We start from the raw sequence: 21,960 nt of genomic DNA, 5'->3' as shown, positions 1-21,960 counted from the left end.
AGAATGTTAATACTGCCAATTAGCAGTAACTTAGTTTTTCTAAGTATGCTTCTCTTTATGTCCTGGGAAGGAAGAGGAGGCTGCCAAGTGGGCGCGTGAAGAGGAGGAAGCTCAGCGGCGACTTGAAGAAAGTCGGCTACGCATGGAAGAAGAGGCAGCCAGACAGCGGCTCGAAGAAGAAGAGCGAAAGCGCAAGGAGCTGGAACTCCAGCGCCAGAAAGAAATAATGAGACAGAGACAGCAGCAGCAGGAGGCTTTACGACGATTGCAACAGCAGCAGCAACAGCAGCAACTTGCACAAATGAAGGTACCATTTTACTACAGTTGTAATTTCCTCCTTCAGTGTAGTAAGTAAAACAACAGCTGGATTCAGGGCTGTCTAGACTAGCTTGAACAGAGCAGGTGTAGGTGAACTCTCTGGAGAGGGAAGATGGTCAATAGCTCACTGTGGAAGTGAATAGAATAGAATAAACCAGGTTGGAAGAGACCTTCAAGATCATCACGTCCAACCTATCAACCAATCCAACCCACCTAAACAACTAAACCATGGCACCAAGCACCCCATCAAGTCTCCTCCTGAACACCTCCAGTGATGGTGACTCCACCACCTCCCCGGGCAGCCCATTCCAATGGGCAATCACTCTCTCTGTATAGAATTTCTTCCTAACATCCAACCTAAACCTCCCCGGTGCAGTTACAAAATAAGAAATAAGTAAGTTACAAAACAAGAAAGATTCAGTTGATGGAAGCATATTGAAGGAGGATTCACAGATGAGTACACGTGCTTGTTTTGCTGCAATGAGCAAAAGCCAGTGCAAAGTTTCTAAAGCTTGGAGTTCCTGAAGTTTCTGTAATCAAAATTGATTGCTCTTTTTCAGGCAGTGATGTGTTACATTAGTTGTAATGCAGTGTCTTGACACACTGCCACTCTGATACATCAAAGGGCAACTCAAAGACAGGACTTTTTCATACTTAATTTTGTAGTGTTTTGTTCCACTTTAAAGGTGACCTTTCCTTTTCCTTGTGTGTCGTGCTTATATTGATTTTTCATGATTATACTTCCTAACAATGCGGTTTTTTGGCCCAGCTCCCTTCATCTTCAACATGGGGTCAGCAATCAAATTCAGGAGCTTGTCAATCCCAGACCACTCTGTCCTTGGCGGAAATCCAGAAATTGGAAGAAGAACGGGAACGGCAACTTCGAGAGGAGGTAAATGCTAACAGTAATGGAGTGCCACTTGTTAGACTGGACTGAGCTACATTTGCTTAACTGTTATTAGAAGAAATAATGAGGGTGAGGAATGTTTTTTGAAATATGGTAACTCAGGTCAAATTCTGTCTTTCAGTCATAGGTTCAGTAAGTACTTGTTTGAAATTTTTTTGTAGCTTCATAAAGCAAGTATCCGACAGGAGGGAAAAGTGTAGCCTTACAACCCTACAACATTCACAACACAGTACAAATTCTGTCATTGTCTTTGCAGATATCCACAGGACTAGGGCAATTTAAAGAGGGAGGGAAAATCTAACAAGTGATGGTACAAGAGAAGGTATTCCTCCAAGACGCCAGATGTTTAGCTGGCTACAGTTGTCTTTTGACAAATGTATTCTCTCCTGGGTTTGTATTTAGTGGGTACTTCATGAGTATTGTGTCCAGTTCTGGAGCTCCTATTACAAGGATATGGATGTGCTGGAATGTGCACAGAGAAGGGCCATGAGGATGATCGGGGGCTAGAGCACCTCTCCTGTGAGGACAGACTGAAAGAGTTGGGGCTATTCAGTCTGGGGAAGAGAAGGCTCCAAGCAGACCTAATTGTGGCCTTCCAGTATCTTAAGGGGGCCTACAAGAAAGCTGTTGAGGGACTTTTTAGGGTGTCAGGTAATGATAGGACTAGGGGTAATGGAACAAAAATAGAAGTGGGTAGATTCAGATTGGATGTTAGGAAGAAGTTCTTCACCATGAGGGTGGTGAAACACTGAAACAGGTTGCCCAGGGAGGTGGTAGAAGCCACATCCCTGGAGGTTTTTAAAGCCAGGCTGGTTGTGGCTCTGGGCAACCTGATGTAGTGTGAGGTGTCCCTGCCTCTGGCAGGGGGTTTGGAACTAGGTGATCCTTGAGGTTACTTCTACCCCTAACAATTCTATGATTCTGTGATTCCTATTTGGAGGCACTGTGATGGCTCAAAAAATAGGTCAGCTGTTCTCCAGAAAAGAGCGAAATCCATTTAAAACCAGTTTCCCAGATAGACTTTTGAATAGTAATTGTCTTCTGAAAGTACATACAAGCACTTTTGTCTTGCATGCAACAGCAAAGGCGTCAGCAGCGTGAACTAATGAAGGCCCTCCAACAACAACAACAGCAGCAGCAGCAAAAATTGTCAGGCTGGGGTAATGTCACCAAACCAACAGGCACCACCAAGTCCTTGCTGGAGATACAGCAGGAGGAGGCAAGGCAGATGCAGAAACAACAGCAACAGCAACACCAGCAGCCGAACAGAGTCAGAAATACTACGGTACGTACAGTATTTAATCAGCGTGTGGAGGGAAACAGTACATAACAGTTCTCCATGTCTGTTCATTACTGTTCTGCTAGGTCTGGGGCTAATAACCAGGATCTCTTTGTTGTGTTTCAACAGCACTCTAACCTGCACACCAGCATTGGGAATTCAGTGTGGGGCTCCCTAAACACTAATCCCAGCAACCAGTGGGCATCTGACCTAGTCAGTAGCATCTGGAGTAATGCTGATACCAAAAACTCAAACATGGGTTTCTGGGATGATGCAGTGAAGGAAGTGGGACCTCGTAACTCGACCAATAAAAACAAAAGCAATGCCAGCCTCAGGTAGGAATTGGGGAAGGAGCTTTTTCAAAGAAATATTATCACTCCTGAGACAATCATTTAGCAGTTATTCATCTTCATGTGTTTTTTCCTTCCTTTGTCACTCAGGATCTGTTTTGACAACAAAAGTATCTAATAGGTCACCACTCACAATTTATTTTGTCATGTCTTTAGAAAATCAGTTGATACTTAAACAGTATTTGCATCTTGTAAACTAACAAGTCATATAACACTGTACTGTTGGTTAGTCTGGTAACTTAGAACTAACCATATGCTTTTTCTTTACTTCAGTAAATCTGTAGGTATTACAAGTAGGCAAAGCAAGAAGGTGGAAGAAGAGGAGAAGCTGTTGAAGTTGTTCCAGGGGGTTAATAAAGCCCAGGATGGATTCACTCAGTGGTGTGAACAGATGCTTCATGCACTCAATACAGCTAACAACTTAGACGGTAAGAGGTGATAATGAGGAATGATGTGATCTGCTGGGAGAAGCTTTGTTTCCTAACCAGATAGTTCTGAGGAAAAGCGATAATATTTTAAATGCAGCAAAATGGCAACATTAAACACTGGTCTAAAGAACTGGCTACATCATCTCTTCCATGGTTTTCAGTATGCTAACTATAGCAAATCAGGGGGTACTGAAAACAGTTTGAAGTCTGTCATGAGATCTCCTGGGGACTTTTGGTGGCCATGGAAGCATTGTCAGGCAGATGGCTGAGGACCCAGGTCACCTTTAGGTGCAGGCAAATATGCTCCCATGCAAAGCAGTTTTTAGTGTTAAACTGGTTGGATTTTCTACTAATTCTGCTGTAGGGCACATAGAGCAACACCCAGTCTGAGATCACAACCTGATGCCTTCTTGTACCAAAGCACTGCAGGCATCTCAGAGTCTCCAGTGTGTGCACACTGCAAAGTTGTGGTGCTGTGGGACCCTTTAACTTTTGTGGGGAAGCAGTGCTGTCCCAGGAGCCACGGTCACAGCTCATGTAGTGACAATACAGTGTCACAGCTTCCCTCCTTTTAGGGAAGCAATACTAGTAGTAACTTTTTGTCCTCACCTGTGATGTACTAACTGCATCCAGTGGCTGTGATCCTGTAGTGCTGTTGAGAGTCATACATCCACAGTGAGCTTCCATGCTTTCAAGGTTGCTTAGTGCTTAGGTATCAGTGTTTTGTCCTGGTGTTTTCCTGGCTTGTCATTTGCCATTACCCATGTTCAGGGCCAATTTGGATGAGGCTTCGAGCAATCAATTCTGGTTGAGAGGCATCGCTGTCCATGCAGGGATCACCTCTGAGATCCCTTTTAAACTAAGCCAGTCTATGCTAAAATAAAACTAAGTTAGTCTAAGGAAAAAGGTGATTAAAAAAAGCTGTGCAAGTGAGCTAGCTGTGACCTTCAGGTCTTCAGGTATTTGCAGGTCAGATCAGCCACTGTGCAGTGTGGTCTGTTGTGCTTCAGCCTAAAAGATAGTACTGTTGACAGATCAGAAAAGCATGTTTCATCTGGGCCTGGCATTAAATTGGAGCTTTAAGTCTGGCAGTAGCTGGAGCTGGTGTGCTGACTGACTTTTACAACTGTCAGTTTATTTTTCCTTCTCATTGCAGGCAGGTGGCCTTCTTACCATTGCTTTGCCTGCAGATTAGGTGAAACAGTGCATCATAGGGCTTGGAAGGCCAAGCTGTTTGCCATGGCTACTATATTAGTATAGTATTAGTATAGTATTAGGGAGGTGGTGGAGTCGCCGTCACTGGAGGTGTTCAGGAGGAGACTTGACAGGGTGCTTGGTTACATGGGTTAGTTGATTGGGTGGTGTTGGGTGATAGGTTGGACGTGATGATCTTGAAGGTCTCTTCCAACCTGGTTTATTCTATTCTTCTATTATTAGCAAATACTCGAAAGATAAATCCAAGGTTATTTTTATAGCATGCATTTGTTGACATATCTACATGCATTTCCTCATGGTCTGCCTTCTTCTTGCAGTTCCCACGTTTGTTTCTTTCCTGAAGGAAGTGGAGTCTCCCTATGAGGTCCATGATTACATCAGAGCCTATCTCGGAGATACTCCTGAGGCCAAGGAGTTTGCCAAGCAGTTTCTTGAGCGCCGTGCCAAACAGAAAGCCAGTCAGCAGCGGCAACAGCAGCAGCAACAGGTAGACCTTACTTGCTGCAGTCTTTAGTGGGGGTGTACAGAGGCTGTAGTTGAGTCTGAAGAGCCTGCCTTTCTGCTGGATTGATAAGAGATGAGCAGGATATTACAGGTCATGTAAAGTCCAGAGAATAAAGCAGATTTCAAATATTTACTGCAGAATCAAGTTTCCTTTATAACAGTTGAGGCCAACTGTAGATCAAATAGTGGCGCAGCATGCTGATACAGGATGTGCTGTAGAAAGGTGAGGTCAGTGCCTTGGATTGATGTTTTAGTGGCTCATGCTGCCACACACGCTGTAGAAAAGGCTTTGGGCTCTCTGTGTGCAATACCTGTAACTCACACTTCACTGTGTAACCTTGTACTTCTTTGTTTTCTAGGACTCAGTGTGGGGCATGAACCACAGCTCGCTACATTCGGTCTTTCAGACCAATCAGAGCAACAACCAGCAATCCAACTTCGAGGCTGTGCAGAGCGGAAAGAAAAAGAAGAAACAGAAAATGGTTCGCGCAGATCCCAGCTTGTTAGGTCAGGTTTCATTTGTTAAAAACTAATATTTAATTTGGGGAAAAAATTATTAATTCCACCCCCCCCACCCCCTTGTAAAGTTCCTGTTAATCTTAAGTGGACATACTGAATTTGAGCAGAAAAGGTAGTGATTTTAATATTTGTTTCTTGATTATAATTGAATGATTAAAAAACTTGTACTTCTGTTTCGTGGAAAACTTTTGCTGAACTTTTCCTTCTGAAAAGGCCTCTTCAATGCCTTGGTTATTAAAGGGAAACCTCGAACTAGTTCAGGGGTGTCAGTTAAACTGTCTTCATTTGACTTGACCTATACCTGTTTTGCTGAGTTTATGCTCATATTTTCTTCTAAGAAAACCACATTTTCTGTCTCTTCCTGAGTTAATTACCCCGGCCAGAAAAGGTGGCAAAGATCTTGTGGAAAAGTAAAACCAAAAAGTAGCCACAAGTTTTCAGTTGGAGACAGTGGAGATGATGACATCATTAGTAGTCTGATTTTATTTATGCTTTCCATCTTATTTGTTATGTGAGGACAGTAGTTCACCAGGTCCTATAGCACTTTTGGAAAGGTTTCTTTAAAGTGGCCTTTGAGGGCATCATGTAAGTTCCATGATAGTGAGCACTCTGGGATGCAAGGCATCCATGTAGTATTCACCTGGAATAACTGTGTCCACGTTTGCGCGATGTGTGATATAAAGGGCAGTAGGCCACCACACTGGGCCATTATTTATGGTACTGGTGCTATTTAGCTGATATTCCTGTAAAATAGCTGGGTATTAATCCCAGGAAATCACTGCTTTTTTAAGGCTCTAACAGAGCCCTTCCTTTCTTGTTTGTCTTCCCTTCTCAATTAAATCAATGCTTTTCAGTTAAATCAGTGGTTTCTGCATTGAAGTCCTGTGACTTCATTTAATCCTGATTTATGCCATGCCTAGGTGCCAATCCAGTGAGTCTTCAACTAAATAGTTTAAAAACCTGCTTCCATAATGTGGAGAAGGCATGCCTGAATGCAGTTAAGAAGCTGCAAACTGTGAGAGAAGTACCAACACATGCAACTCCTTGAAAAAAAATCCCAAACCTTTTAGATGACATGCTGCCACGAGAGGGAGCCAGAACAATTTTCTTAAGCATACTGAAGGAGCATTTCCCGGCTGGAGATGAGGACTGTGAAAAGTGGTTTGTTTTCTAGCACAGAGCAAGCCTGCCAAGTGTCTTAAGACACTGAAATATCCGGTTTGTGTTCCTCAGCCTCACACAGGAAAAACTCCCTAAATCTTCCCTTTTTCTCATAGTCCATATGGAATTCCTACAACTCTAAGAAATGTATTTCTGTAGGACACTTGCATATGATCTTTTTTTTTTCTTTTCTTGCAGAAAATGTTTTTGCTTTTTTCTCATACTTTCATCACGTGCTCAGCACTTAAAATTAAAAGGTTGGGTAGAGGTTTTAGTGTGTCTAGAGCCATCTGCATAGCCTTACATAATTTTGTACAGTTTAATGTTGTACTTCTGAGATTGTAAGAAAGCATGGAAATACATGGAATTGCCACTAGATTTCACAGGTGCATGTGTTTAGGCTTGAAATGAATGGGTAGAAATACTTATAACCCTTGAAGTGCTGAACATGATTCCCCACTTGAATTTTGAGTTCCCAAGTGGGTATTTCTGCCTCTGACTAAATAGAGGGGTGACAGACACTTCCAAGTGCCACTTCAGTCAAATATGCTCACTTCCAAGAGGCTGCTGAGCTACGTCACCACTGTGCCTAGATGTGTCTCACACTAGTTGTGCAGACGATGTCTTTTAAATCAAAGTTGAAACTGGTCTTCTACCAGTCTGTTTTTAAAGAGCAAGTGATGCTTAGCTAAATAAGAATAATCAGGGGGTCAGGACACCTCTTCTGTGAATAAAGGTTGATTCTGGGAAAGAGAATGCTCCAGGGAGACCATAGGAAAAATGGGGAATATCTTTTTAGTAGTGCCTGTTGTGACAGGACAAAGGGGTATGGCGGTTTTAAACTAGGAGAAATAAAATGTTGAGAAGATAAAAGAAAGAAATATCTTACTTCAAGGGTGGTGAATCACTGGCCCAGGTTGCCCAGAGAGGTGGTAGATGCTCCTTCCTTGGAAACATTGCAATTCAGGTTGGATGGGGCTCTGAGCAATCTGATCTAGTTGAAGATGTCCCTGCTGACTGCAGGGACGTTGGACTAGAGGAACTTTAAAGGTCCCCTTTAACTTAAACCATTGTATGGTTATATAAATATACAATTTGTTATCTTTGATTTATTAAGGGAAAAAGCAAACAGTTTGGGTAATTTTATCTAGCCTTGACTAAATTTCCCTCTGAATTGATATGTGTCACTTTATCTTGATATGCTGCTGCATGTAACAGACAAATACAGAATACCACATTAGCTTTTTAACAGGAGTCCTTTTTGGTTTACAGGGTTTTCAGTGAACGCCTCATCAGAGCGGCTCAATATGGGAGAAATAGAGACTTTGGAAGACTACTGATCACGTGCAAATCGACTGGCTTTTCCTGCATCTGTTAACCATGGATTCTCTGTTTTGGACACCGACCTCTCCACCATGCGTTCTTCTTCGCCTTGCAGTGAATCACAGAATGAATCATCTCAGGCTGCTTCCTCGAGTCCCAGCAAACCCTTTCTGCCCAAGACTGCACAGGCGTTGTTCCTGCTGTCAGCCTGGAGTTGAATGGACTTTGTCAGAGTCCTGGGAGGGTGGGAGATAGGATTCGTTCACAAGGCTGATTTGGGCAGCAAGCTTGCACTATGCTGTGATTTCTTCTGCTGACATACCTGGAAAAAAAAAATATCATTTGGGATTCTGCAAGCCATTGTTTCCCACTTCTGGTTACTCTTACCACATCCAACACGTGCAGTCATGGAGAGAGAGAGTTTGTGGTTAACAGATGTTGGTCAAAACCGAAATGCCACAGATACTGACTTCCGCGCTCCATCAGGGCAAGAGGTGCTCTCCCAGGCCAGGAGTTGCATTTATAAGCTAACCTTAGAACTGGCAACAGCAGGAGAGGGGCGGTGGCGGGCGCAGTTTAGCTTGGGTTGGTTTGAAGTTGCACACCCCCTGCCAGCCCTTCTCAGCACATTGTTTTCAGAGGGAAAGCTTGAGTCTGTCTTCATTAGGTGGTGATGCTGAAGCTGGTGGAGTTCCCCGTCGGCATACTCCAGCCTTCCTGGACACGTGGGGACTTCTACTCTGGGAAAAAGTGCGGGGTGGCATCTCTTCTTTCAGGTTGAATTTATCCCTTAAATGCTACCTTTGGAGGGTTAGGACCAGTTTATTTTGAGCTCTTTTCCTGCAAATTTGTCTCGTTTAAGAGACAGTAGGATCTTTACTGTGTGGATCTTTAGTCTTTGGTGAGAGTGAACACTGGCTTTCAAATATATACCCCAGCAAGTCCTAGCTAGTTGTCATTTCAAGCAGTGCTTAGGGTAACGAGCAGACATGCCCTTTTGTTATGAAGAAAGACTGTGGAGGGCGAAGCTATGTGCAATGATGGTCTTGCTTATCTTCTACACCTTAAACTGCTTCACGCACCTTCACCGGGATCCATAATCTTTAAGTATTTATGGAATCATAACCTTCCTCTCTCACCGAAAGATTACCGCCACCTTCCCTTCTCCACCCACCCACATGCACAGACCACAAAAGGAAGAAAATGAAAACTGCCAAATGCACTTAGTTTCAACCCCCTGGTCCCATCTCCCATTCCCAGAGGGTTATAACCTGTGAAGGGAGATGACGCTACAGTTCTGGTGGAGTTGTATAAAGGTGTCTGTTGTTCTGTCATCACTGCCTAAAGAAAACAGTTCGAGTTGCTCAAGAGCAGTTTGGCTTTGGATTTTATTTTGTTTGGTTTATTCATTTTTTGGGGTCACCTTCCCCTCCTCCTCTCTCTTCCCCCTGCCCCCAAAAGTGTACAGTAACTATACAGAGACTGCTGCAGACTTGTATATAGTTTTTGGATCCAATAGCATGGAGAGACTTGGAACTGTTGCAAATCTGGTCTCCCTGTCTCCTTTGCTTTGTAAATTCATAAAAGGGGGAAGAGGGATAGTTAAAATGTTTACAAAACTTTAAACTCCCTCTGAACTTTTGCCAGTGGGCGGGGGGGGTGGGGTGGGGGGTGTCGGGAAAGAGAGAACTTAAATAAAACCTGGTTGTATTATATCTGAGAGAAAACTTTCTGCTTGCTTTTGTCAAAGCTGAGTTTTGAGATAATTCCTGGTGCTAAAACTGACCCAAAACTCGACTTGCATCAGTTTTCATCAAGAAGCAACAAGCAAATACACAGGATGTGGAAGAACAACTGCTGCTTTATTTCTTCCCTGGTGAGGAATACCGGTGGGTTTTTTCTACTTGATAATTTCAGAGTTCAAATAAACATCAGTAAGTTGAAATTGGAAAATTCTGACAAGAAAGCTTTAATTTCCCCCTGCTCTCCATACAGAAACATGTGTATTCATGCTCGTGGTGTTTATGCAGGAGAGATCAAACTGTGGCTGGTTTTCTGTTAACACAAGCGCTTGGCCACGGAGCCTTTTTTTGCCTGTTGGTTACCACCCCACCCACTTCCAACTCCCATTGCTAAATGAGAGGTTTTTTCTCCTATCCTCATAAAGTCCATAGAGACACGTGGTAGGCTTCCCTTTTTAGATGAAATCTTATTTTTCCATTTTCTTCCTCTATTTGCTGCTTGGGTTTGTGTGGAAAATCCCAGTCAAAGTTAATGATAAACGTCCTTCTGGCATGCACCATGCCAGTTCAGAATACTAAGCCCAAATGTACACAGTAGCTTTGCATTATGTTTAGCTGATGTTGGAGAGAGCAGTACATGTTTAGGCTAATCATTTGACTTAATACTTTTTTAAAGTGTATAAAATGTCTACTTCATAAGTACTTTCTGTCTTTTAATGGGTATGATCTGATTTCCACAAGCTAATTTTGGACTACTCTATACTATGTAACAAATAAGCAAGAGCCTGTTTGTTTCCATCTCAGCCAGGGAGCAGGAAAGAAACAATTCATGGATAGCTAAATGAAAATGCAGAGATGCAAGCAGGAAATACGTGCAGTAATTTGTTGTACCCTAAAGACCTTGCTCAGCTTCTGGGAGTTTGTAGATAATGGAAAAGGTCTTATTCTTAATATTTTAATGTTTTGGCTTCTGTACTTAGGACAAAGGTAGGTTGCTGGCATGTTCTGATTGTACGCTCAGGCTGCCCTGTCACCTGTGTCAAACGGGGCTTGTGACATACCTGCCTTCAGTAGTGTAGGTTATTGGATCAGTAGGGATGGGAGAAAGAAGAGCTACAGCTTTCTATCTGCTGCTTGTTCTGTGTTTATGCACTTGCAGCTCTTTTGCATACAGAACATGAACCTGGAAAGGTTGGACAGGTGGTGTTGAATTTGATGCTGGCAGTGTCTGAAGTTTTTCTTCATGTTTCATGAGGTTTACTTCCTAACTTCTAATTTCTCTGCAGGGACAGTGCTCAGTTCTCTGTTTTACTTGCTTCTCACAGTCAGGCACTGCAGCCCAAGAACTGCAGCAAGCACAATGACACTTGAACTTGACACAAAGGACACTTGAACTGTATCTGACTGCTTGTCAGAGAAAACTAAAAAGGAGAGAGATCTCTCAGCAGAATAATTTAGATCTTGAATTTAAGACAAAACCACTTGTGCCATATTTTCAGGGCATAAAGAACTGATACTGGGGGTGTTAAAGTACTTTATTGCACCTTGTTCTGAATGGAAACTATGAAGTATTTCATCCTCATATCAACTTTAAAAAAATCCTGATTAAATTAATCTGATCTCCCTTTTTATACACTTTATCCTTTCCTAAGCCTCTGTCTCTTCAAATGTCATTTGAAACAAACTCAGTTTTCTCTGCTAAGAACTTTTCATAAGTCTGCTTGGAGGGGAGGGACAGTGGCAGAGGGTTGCAGGAGGAGGTAGCATGTGTGCTGTTCACCTCCAAGGGGAATGCTGGCTTTGCCTGACAAAGATGACTCTTCTGAAAGACTTACCAGGCTTCAAAGGTAGTTCTGCCAGCGGAGACCACACACAGCTTCTTGTCCACCTCTGTAAGTATTACACCCAGAAAATGAGGATGCTGTGGAGCTTGCTCTGGCTCTATTTCAGAACATTTTAGCCTCAAAAAATTGAGGCCCTTGTTCTTTGCTGCACCCACCTGGGTAAGGCCACTGCCACCCTGCACACTGAGGAGAGAGCAAAGCCTGTGAGTGGTCTGCTTGGTTTCGAGGTTAGCTGCCCCAATGGCTCCTGTGTTATTTCCTGTGCCGTGGGATCACTGGCCGGAGGGAAGGCTTCCAGGAGCATCTCCCTGTCCTCTGGGAAGGGCTAGCCAACAACTGCTCATGTGTGCACTGGCCTGGCAGTGTGATGGATGCCTAACGGCTCGGCTGCCTATGGGGTTTTAGGCATGAATTTTAGTGGGTGGAGTTGCCTTCAGAAGGAGGTGGGCTCTACAAGTCAGAGAGTGAGTCTCTGCTGGGCTTTGCACTTTCTATCCACTTGCTGTTGTGAAGGAAATTTTTACTTTTGTCCAGTCAGGTGAAAATTTTTATTATCCCAGTAACACTTCCAAGTTGTTTTGTACAGTGCTGAGAATTCCTGCCGACGCTTCTCCGGAGGGAAGCCATGCCCTACCACAGAGCCCTTTGCCTGGTCCTGCTCATGCTTTGCAGCATTCTGGTCCCTGCTGCCCTGGCAGGTAAGGAGATTTGTTTGCATTTGAAGACCAAAAGCATGGCAGATTTTTTTTCCTAAACTGCCTCTGTATGTTCTTCCTCTCCTATAAAGGTCCATAAGTATTTATGGAGTTGTAATTGTTTAATAGAAACTAGTTTTGGAATAGGTGGCTGATGGTGATTAGGAGAATATTCTGTATCCCAAGATCAGAAGTGAAAATGAAGAAAATACTTTGTAATTTCTCCTTGGAGCAGCAGCAGCAGTGCTTATGTGAGTTTGGTGGCAGTAGATCTGTAGACAGGTCAGTCAGCGGGAGATAGAGTGCTCTCAGCAGCTGATCAGCCAGGCTCTATCCAGCTTTTAATAGCAAGAAGAAGATTCCATCAAAAAAAGAAACATTTTTACTCTGGCTAAAGCATGTATTTTCTGGTTCCTTCTATGCTTTCTACTCCAGCAGAGCACTTCAGCACCTGCTGTAAGGAGAACTGTGCAAGTGTCTATGAAAACATTTAGTGTGCTCAGAAGCTGAGGTGTGGAACTAAGCAGGATTTGTCTGGCGCTGGGTGTACTGAGGCAGGCAGCAGCATTGGGAAGGTATGTGGCTCTGACTGGAGTTCAGTGAGAATGTGGGAAGGGGAATAGGCAAAACACCTGTTCTGTGGAGCACTGTTTGGTCAGGAGATGGTCAGCAATTTTAGCATTAACTGCTCCTGCCTTTAGCCAAGGTCACAGACAGCTTCAGATGCTGGTTGTTCTAAGAGGAATTGCACAACTGAAGGAAAACTGACTTCCAAACTGACACCATAGTTGGGCTTTGAGCATACAAGTGGAAAGAGGTTCCTGTGGGGAATGGTTTCCCTCAAAGTGTCTCTCTTCAAGTGGAGGTGAGGCTGAAGGGATTGCTCAGGCCAAGATAACGGGCAAGAGCACAGTGCTTGCTTTCCTTGTCCTGCCTTCCAAGACCTGGAGGCAGAGCTGAATCACAGTTTTTTCCCAGTTTTGTTCTGAGCATCTTGCCTAGCAGAGACCCTGACAAGCTATCTAGCAGGTGAAGTTATTAGGAGCTTTCATATGGGTAGAATTGCTGCACCTAGCTGGCACATCTGTGGGTGTAAGAACAGAATTACTGTAGCTGACATCCCCACAGATCCTCTTGCAGGACAGTTCTTTGCTGGAAAGCCTTTAAAATAACTAAGAAAAAGCACTAAAAAGTGCTTGTTTTCCTTCTTGAACCCTAAGCTTTGATTTGTGCATGGTGGAACGTTAATAACTTAAACACAATTTCAGTTTATCTTGCTCATGCTCCCAGAAGCAGTGGCAGCACTCTTTCCACAAACCAGGTAAGGTCTTTTCTTAACTAGTAACAGTCTTTCACTCTGCAGAAGGGGATTAATTTCCACTGAGAATTTCACCTGCTTCCTCTCTGATTCCAGATTTCTTTTATGCTATTTTAAGTTTCCAGTATTTGGTGATTATATTTGCTCTGTCCCATCTTTCCTGTGTCCTTGATTCTGTCTTGGTGTTGAAGCTGTGGTTTGTACCTGTTGCTGCCTCCCTGTGTCACTTTGCTCCTGTGAAATACTCCCAAGTTTATTTGAATCCTTACTGGGTGGGTCACACTAGTGCAGTGAGGCCAGTAGCTCTTGAAGACCTGTGTACTGATGAATGCAGCATGTGGATCCTGGCTGTAGGAGAGACTCCATACTTTCTCTGTGGCATTTTAGAAGCTGAAGGCCTCTAAGAAATCTGACTTCAAAGCAGGACATGAGGGAACAAGCTGATGTGGTAAGCCATCTGAGGAGCAGAACGATTTTCTGCTGTGTTTGCAGAATTACCTACCCTAGTACACAGTGGATGTTTTTTTTTTCCCCCCCTGCTTTTCATGCTGTTAGAAAAGGAAAGTTCCTGCCTTGTGCAGATAAAGAAGGGAAGGGCACAGACAGCCCTCTGCTCTCTGTGCATACACATGCAGCCCTACCTTCCTGTAAACAAGTTTATTTAACATTCATCAGAACCACAGCGCTCCATGCTGCTCTACACTCACGCTCCCGGTTCTTGCACATCACAGGCTGCCCTTTGTGCTCCCCATGAAGGCCTCTTTTCATCCCTGCCCTGGCCCTATGCCTGCTGTGGCTACCTAGAGCTGGACAGCCTGTTGCTGGCCTCAAAGTTCACTCAGCCCCTGCTCTCTTATCACAGCACCTCATACCAAAGCCCTCCACAGTGGGCAGAAGAAGAGGGCTGCAGTTGATGCTAGGCATGCAGACCCAGGGTCCAGAATGAGTCTTCTCTTCCTTGCTGAATTTAATTTTATAAGAGTGGGGGACTCTGGGCTACCTGGTACTGAAAGCCTCAGGTAAGGAGGTCAGCAAGATGTGAAGGGTCTTGTTGGCAAGCAAGGTTCCTGTCTGAGTGTTGCAGTCAGAGCACTTTGGGGCACTGGTGGGTTTCTCAGCCAGTCTAGTTTCCTGGTGAGGGCTCTGTGACTGGAGAAATTAGGAATTTCTTAAGAGTTACTGGTTTTCTTTATTTTATTCCCCTTCCTGCCCCCCCCCCAATATCTTGACTGTCAAAGGTGGGGAAACAACTGACTTGAGGTACAAAGGAAACAGAGCCAGATCAAAGGAATTTTTTGCACACCCAAATCTTCCCTACTTCTGCAACCCAAGTAGCACATAGGCCCAGAGTGCAGAAAGATTGTGAAGAGTGGGATTTTATTTTGTTCTATCATAAAACCCAGTTTCAATTCATGTAAGGAATTCAGAGCTCCAAGTAAAAAGCTTTTGCAAGGCCTTAGTTTGTGAATTGTGTGTATCTGGTATCTGTGTGTTCATGAGGGCTTGTTTTGAGCTAATGTGGGAATGGCAGTAGCACATCAGAATGCCTGAAGGAGAAACAGCAGCGCAGCAAGAGATGTGTTAAAGGAAAACATACCAGAGAAGACCTTGTCCTAGGACATCTTTCTGTAGCAATTTGTACGTCTTCATTCTCAACAGGAGAAACAAAGATGACTAGGAAGCTTTTAAAGTTCAGATACTAGAATGTGAGAGGTAGTCAACAGGCTTTGTCAGGTGAATTTCTAAAAAAGAGGCAGTTGTTCCAACAGGTCTGTCCAGACTTACAGCAGGTGTTTGTAGACCATTACTCAACCTTGCTCTGCACCAGCGCTCCTTAGAAATTACTAATGCTATATGAACTGCCACCTAAGGGTATTGGCTTGGAGGTGGAGGGTGTGCACCAGAAAGCAGCAGGTAACCTCAACTTTTTTCCTCTCATAGTGGATGTAATGTGAAGACACAAACATTTGTAGGAATAAGAGCAGGTTCTGAAAAGGGTGTGAGCGGTGGCATTGGCATGCCATGAAGTTGTCCTGTGAATTGTTCTGAGTGAAGAAGCGGTGTGCAATGTTCAGGTTACAGAGGGTGCCTTTTACCTCTTTGTCAGGGCCACTGAGCATCTGTGTGCTATTGAGGTGCTCACCTCTGTTGCTGTAAGCATAAAGTTGTCACTCAGTGGAGGAGGAAAGTCACAGGATCACAGGATGTTAGGGGTTCGAAGGGACCTCTGGAGATCTTTGAGGCCAACCCCCCTGCCTGAGCCTGTGGTCTCCTAGTGACAAGCTGTGAGGATGATGAGATGATGAAAGCAGCTTGTGTGAGGAAGAGTATTAGTCACTGGTGTCTGATCTCCAGGAATGAAGATGCTAGGTGGCCATATCTGCCAACCTTGAGATCTTGCAGAGTCTGCCTTTGAGGAGGTTCTGATTTTTTTGGGGGTATCTTGAAGGATCCTTCAGAAATGATTGGCTTCCTTGAGAGCTATCACTTAGGGAGACCTTTCCAGTCTTTCAGCCGGTGAGTATCTGGGGTGTGGCTACCATGTCACTGTCCTGGCAGCTTGCCCCACCTCCTTTGCACTGAGCATGGAAGCATCAGTTTCATTAAGTGCCTTTGGTGTCATCCTTTCTAAGACTTGCTGCAGTCCTGATGGGTTGCTGCATTGTTCAGAAAGCTGGTGGTGGGTGTCCTTATCCTGTGGTAACTCTGGAGATATATTTCCTTTTCCTGGCCTCAGCTGTAACTAACCTGTGGCAGAGAGAGGGAGCATACATGGTGCAGTGTAACTGTTTCCCTGAGGTAAGGCAGTTTGTAGTGTCAGTCTGGGAAGGAAGAGGAGACATCTTTTTCCTGGCCTGTTGCAAAACACTGAAATAAATATTTGATACCCAATTTTTCTGGGTTCTATCTTTGCACTGGAGAACTCCCAATAACTGAGATTATTGCACATCTTCAGTGCTCTCAAGCTGTGTTTTTACCACGTGGATTTCGGTGGTGCAGCAGTGGCCTTTGGTCTGTGCTCTAGTGCCAAGGCAGGGTTAGTGCTGGGGAAGAGCTTGTTTGTACCATGGGCACATGAGTTTTCTCTGCCTTCATAGCGTCTAGCACTCAGGCATGACAACTCAGCAGTGGTGGGGTTATGTCACCAGCCTGGTAGCCTCTCCATGTGCCCACCTGCTGCCCCTGCTGAGTCACTTCATGGCAAACAAATGACATGAATGCACCAGGTGTTTTTTCTTGGAGATGGGACTGGTCCTAAGACTTCTGTTGGCACAGCTACTGCCTGGCTATCACCTAGATGTTAAGCACCTGGTGGTGTGACGTATCTCTTTTGAATGTGTTTCTTGGTAGTTTTTCATTCCTACAAAATTCTTGGGTGAGCAGAAAAACCATGTGCTGCCTTGCCTTTGGTATTTGGTTTACAGCCCTCAGTTGCACCCCTGCTTGAGATTGCAACATACCTGGGTCTTGCACAAGTGAAACATGCTGTGACCTGTCCCAAGGCAGTGGAAATCCTGTGCAACTTGGCCTTTCTCTGTGAAAGGCTGCTGCCAGGTCTGGAGGTGTCACTTGGAGAATCTGTTCAGGCACATAGAACATGGCCCCTTTTCTGCAGTCAGAATGACAGCAAGCATGCAGGTGGGCAGGCCTGGATGTTCAGGTGCTGCTTCTCTTGTAGATTGCATTTAGAGTCTTGGTCTCCTGCCTATGAACATTGAAACTGAGCCCAAGAGGAAGAGAGACTTGTATTGGTCACATGATGTCAGCAGCAGAGTTGGAGAACTGAACCTGCTGAATCATGTCCTACACCTGTACTTAGAGCTTGTCCAGTCAGTGTGTCCAAGAGGAGACTGGGAGATGCCCTTGTGTCTCTTTAGGAGACCTTACTGGTAGTGCCTATGTGTTGGTTTTTGACACCTACCACAGACTGCTCATCCCCCTCACTTTTCTTGGTTTTACCAAAGGACTGAAATGGAACTGTGGTACTTAACACTGCTCTGTTAGAGATCCACCACCCTCAGCCAGCAGCAGCTCATTGGGAGTATCAGGGTACTTGCAGGGGAAGCAGCTGCCACTTCTTGGGTTGTGAAAGAAACATGCTGGATGTGTGGGGAGAGTTGGATGGGTGGTTGGTCTTCTCAAGTGGGCAGGAACATAGGCATCTGAGGACACAAAGTGTTAGTTTAGGAGGGAAGCTTAAAGGCTTATCTTGGAAAGAAAAGTGCTGGTTCCAAAGCAGTGTGCATGACTTCTGCTTGGGAGCTAGCATCTCCTGTTGGCATGGCACTAGACCTGCCTGAGAGCAGTTGTGTCTCCCTTGGTTGAAGCCCCGTTACAGTTACACTGCAAGGTCATGGCACAGAAACGTGTATTTAGGGCACTCTGCTGCTCCTGTGACAGCGAACTGAAAGCCAATTTTCATCAGATGAGGGGTGTTAATAAAATACATATCCAGAAGGCATTCAGAACTCTATCCAGATCTTGTCATTACGATCATAAAATCATGGAATTATTTTGGTTGGATAAGACCTGTAAGATCACTGAGTCCAACCACTGACCTGACACCACCATGGCTGTTAAACCATGTCCCCAAGTGCCATGTCCATGTGTTTCCTAAACACTTTCAGGGATGGTGACTCCACCTCCCTGGGCAACTTATTCCATTGCCTGATCATCATAAACAAACTCTTTCCTCTTGACTTGGCCATCAAAAATCAGCTCTCCACCCTATTTAAAGTGAACTACTTGTTTTGTTTGGTTTTAATTTATTTCCCCCCCAGGAATTAGATTCACTGGGGACAGGAGAGAACTTTTCAGAGTCTGGTTAGAAAAAGCCTCTGCTCTACAAATGGAGGGGGTGGTACTCCCTCCTCACCTCTTTGAGAAGGGGGTGTCAGGAAGAGCCTGTCCCTGTTAGAGATCCCTTGGTCAGATGTGAGGGTACACCCAGCATGTCTGGCTTTGGAGAGAAAAAGAGTACTGGCAAATGCAACAAGGAGGTCCTCCCAGTATGCTGTTCTACTGCCAGATAGGAAGGACTGCAGTGTTGGTACTGGCCCTGGTGGTGTTGATGCAGTCAGGAAGGTGATAGCTGGAGAGTAACCCAGCTATCCACTTGCAAAAGCAACCTGGAATTGGGCCTTCAAAAGCATTAGGGGCATTTGCTCTGTGCCTAACCCAACAGCTTCCTAACATCACCACAGACACAATAGCCCCAGCTCTGCTTGGTTTCTTTCTCTGGTATTTTAGCTACTTTTACCCCCTAACAGCTGTATTCCCTCCTGATCTGTTCTCTGGTAGCTAAACCACAGGATTTATAGAATAGAAGTCCACTGGGAATGGTACTTTCTGGAAGAGCCTCTGAGTGGGATGGTAGTCTCCAGCTTTGCTGGTTAGTTTTGCAGGACAAGCTAGGAAGGGCACTGCAATGGAAATCTTGTGTAGGATGAGCACCTTGTGAGCTTGTACCAGGCACACAAGATGCTGCCTCTGATTCAATGACCACAAATACACCACGTGTGAGGACAAGGTATCCACTGCTGCTCCCAGTTTCTCACCAGGGTAGATCAACCAAAGTAAGCTGGTGTTGCTGCCTGGCTTCACTGGCACAGGCCTCACACTGGGGACTTGCTTGTCTCTGTCACTGCTTTGTTGGGCCAGAGTTAAACCTGTCAACTGGCTTGCTGAAAATCCTATAGCTTTTATGGTTGTAGAAAGGACTTTCCAGAAGTAGCCTAGATCCTCGTTGTGTTCCTGAGTCTGCAGGCAGCCTTGAATAGCTCCAGGGACAATGGGAGCTACTCTTTGATGTGAGCCCTGCAGTAAGTCCTGTCAGTGTCTTTGTACAGGCAGCAAAGGTGAGTGTTTTGGTGTGGGTCCTTCTGTTCCTTCTGCTCCTACAAAGCAGGACAAAGCCTGGAGGAGACCAAAGCATGGTGGAGCCCAGTAGTGGGGTTCTTTAGCTCATTTTTCTCCCACAAATTGCTAGCTGCCTGTCCAAAGGCAAGAAGGGTTCCACATAATTTAAAGCTGGGACTGGCATTGCCAAGATGCAGCCACCTCTTGTTGGGACAGGGAGAACCTGGAACAAGTCTTTAAGTGCCCCTGGTATAACTAGAAACACTGTGCCAGAGCTGGTGTGTTGTTGCCCCAGGGAGCCCAGGCTGCTTGCTCCACCTCCCCTGAGCCATCTTTCTCAGCACTGATAACCATCAAGGCAGTTCAGGTGGGCTCTGGAACTGGATGCTGTTCTTTTTTCTCCCTCCTTCTCTCAGTGTTTTTTTCCCCGTCCCAGTGCAACATTCCCAGCGGTTTCCTCAGGGAGCTGTGGAATGTCTCCTGCTTCTGCTGGGGTCCACCTGAACAAGCCATGTATTGAGAGGGAGCACTGGGCTCAGCCACATGCAGACAGGGCAGGCTCTGGTTTAGTCCCTGACCCCACAGTGGGAAGAAATAACAGGAGGTGAATGGTAACATCAAACAGATGTCAGCTTTTATCCCTGGAGGTGGGGCAGAGGGGAGCTGAGGTTCTGAGGCTGTGATCTAGGGGATCGTGTTGCCAGCATCTCTGGCATCCTACACTGTGGAGGCTGGTGGTGCTTGACAGAAAGGCCTTGAGATGCTGTGAATTTGGACAGCGCGGCTGGCTGGGTCATCTCTCTGTTGCAGGAATGTGACAGCTGCTCCCAGGCCAGCCCTATGGGCATCCATGAGCAAACTGGCTGTGAATGTTCATGCAGGGCCTGTTTGTACAAAAGCAGAGGTCCTATGGCTGGGAGGAGCAATCTGTTGTCCCATGTGTGCTGTATGTGCACCAAGCTCCCACAAATACCTGTGGCTGCCCTGGGTGTTGGTGCTCTGTGGAGGCAGTGTCCTCCCTGAGGAGAGCTCTGTCCCATTGGCATCCTCAACCCTCAAGTCATCTTCCAATCAAGGCCAGGCACTCATCAGACGGCTGGAGCCCAGGGACCTCCTGACCTGTGGCTATTCTGAGCTGCTGCAGTCACCAGCAGCCTGGACGGGGCTGCCCATGCCCATGAGTGACTGTGGGTGCTTGTCTCCCAGCAGAGTACCCACAAGACCCTGTCCCCACCTTTTGGAACGAGCCGCCCGAGCTGCCCTCTGGAGCTGGCCCCTTCGATGCTGCTGCCACCACCACGGCCCGAGTCTCAGAGGTCACTGCTTTCCCCCCATACACCTCCAAGCTGGAGCCCGAGGACACCACCCACCTGCACCGGCTGGATGCTGGGGACGGTAGGTGGCTGCATGAAGGGCTCCCTCAGATCACTCCACAGCAGCTTGGGAAGTTTTCATTGCAGGTTTGCTGTTCTGTGGGCCTGTCATCTCCCAGGAGGTGACTTATGCCCAGCCATACTGCAGGAGGAGGAAGGGCACTTGTATCACCTGCTCAGGAAAACTTCCCTGCAGTAAAGCCTCTGTTGTGGAGTGCTTGCCAACCCTAGAGCAGCTACCAAGGCCTTTCTTCTTACCCCAGCTCTGACCCATCACAGCAGGGGTACCTGCAGAAAGTGTCCTGAGCATGGGCCTGGGTCTCCAGGGTAAGAGTTCTTTAAGAGGGGAGTGTAGATGTCTTGCCGGCCCTGAAGTACTGCAGGTGTCTCTTGTGATGTGGTTCTGCAACAAGCAAAGTGACTGGATGCAGGCATTAACAGGACAGTTGAGTACCAAAGACCTGCTTTGTGGCAGCTGTGCTTGTTAACCAGGAGCTGGCTAAGGCAGCAGTGGCTGGGTGCCGCTCCTGCACAAGGGTTCAGTGCGTCTGGGACACAGACACCCACTTCAGCTGTGTGGGGACATGAGAACAGGACCACAAGGCCAGTGCAAGTAGTTCAGGGCAGGAGTGTAGCTTGATGACTGGGGAATGCTGGATGTGAGGTGATCCCCATAACCCTACCTGTCTGGGACTCACTAGCGCTGTTGACTTCAAGCTACCTTATTCTCTGTCCCTGCAGGTTCGCTGGGGCCCGGAGCCATCGGTGCCATTGTCATCGCCTCCCTGCTGGGTACATCTGTGCTTGTGGCCTTGGTTGTCATCACACTGAGAAAGTTCTTCGCTTCCTGAGCTCAATAAAAGATTTTTCTGTAACACAACTCATCTGCCTCCTGCCCTCAGCACTTCCTGCTCCCCATCTGCCCAGGCCCCCTGGGGAGAAACGTTGCTATGGATGCAGCAAAGGGTGCTCCAGCCTCTGCACTGAGAGGAAAAGCCGCAGCATCTCAAAGTGCTCTTTGCTCTCAGTGTGCAGATCTCCTGCATGCAGGTGGACCCAGCAGGTTTGACCATGGCAGCCAACATCACAACTCCCCCACACTCAGAAGGAACCTGCAGCAGTGAG

The 21,960-nt window shown here is 45.9% G+C and overlaps 2 protein-coding genes across 18 annotated transcripts in view; both read left to right on the top strand.

The window, feature by feature from the left end:
• The window catches only part of GIGYF2 (GRB10 interacting GYF protein 2), a 77,764-nt gene extending 66,271 nt beyond the window's left edge, over positions 1-11,493 (top strand). For 11 of the 13 annotated variants that reach the window (XM_068145345.1, XM_068145344.1, XM_068145341.1 and 8 more), the window contains 8 exons: positions 71-307; positions 1,088-1,210; positions 2,307-2,510; positions 2,634-2,839; positions 3,128-3,282; positions 4,815-4,984; positions 5,361-5,508; positions 7,954-9,660. In XM_068145345.1, the coding sequence (XP_068001446.1) occupies positions 71-307; positions 1,088-1,210; positions 2,307-2,510; positions 2,634-2,839; positions 3,128-3,282; positions 4,815-4,984; positions 5,361-5,508; positions 7,954-8,021 (1,311 nt within the window). In that variant the 3' untranslated portion in view covers positions 8,022-9,660. Of the gene's footprint in view, positions 1-70; positions 308-1,087; positions 1,211-2,306; positions 2,511-2,633; positions 2,840-3,127; positions 3,283-4,814; positions 4,985-5,360; positions 5,509-7,953; positions 9,661-9,754 lie in introns of those variants that run through there. The other 2 variants (XR_010988186.1, XR_010988185.1) reach the window with 2 other exon arrangements.
• Positions 9,799-21,874, top strand: SNORC (secondary ossification center associated regulator of chondrocyte maturation). Of its 5 annotated transcripts, XM_068145352.1 has the most exons (5): positions 9,853-9,893; positions 11,534-11,638; positions 12,177-12,288; positions 20,669-20,857; positions 21,577-21,865. In XM_068145352.1, the coding sequence occupies exons 3-5, from the start codon at positions 12,216-12,218 to the stop codon at positions 21,684-21,686; spliced, it is 372 nt and encodes a 123-aa protein (XP_068001453.1). In that variant the 5' UTR covers positions 9,853-9,893; positions 11,534-11,638; positions 12,177-12,215; the 3' UTR covers positions 21,687-21,865. The 5 variants fall into 5 exon arrangements, with proteins under 5 accessions (XP_068001454.1, XP_068001452.1, XP_068001455.1 ...); XM_068145353.1 differs by lacking the exon at positions 11,534-11,638 and having other exon boundaries at positions 9,799-9,880; XM_068145351.1 differs by lacking the exon at positions 11,534-11,638 and having other exon boundaries at positions 9,808-9,893; positions 21,577-21,864.
• Positions 21,875-21,960: the final 86 nt, after the last annotated feature.

Source organism: Melanerpes formicivorus, unplaced genomic scaffold, assembly GCF_026170545.1.
Source record: "Melanerpes formicivorus ecotype bairdi unplaced genomic scaffold, bMelFor1.0.p_v2 SCAF_12, whole genome shotgun sequence".
NCBI classification, from domain to species: Eukaryota; Metazoa; Chordata; class Aves; order Piciformes; family Picidae; genus Melanerpes; species Melanerpes formicivorus.
Note: the sequence above shows the minus strand (reverse complement) of the source record. Positions and strands in the feature narration are given on the sequence as shown.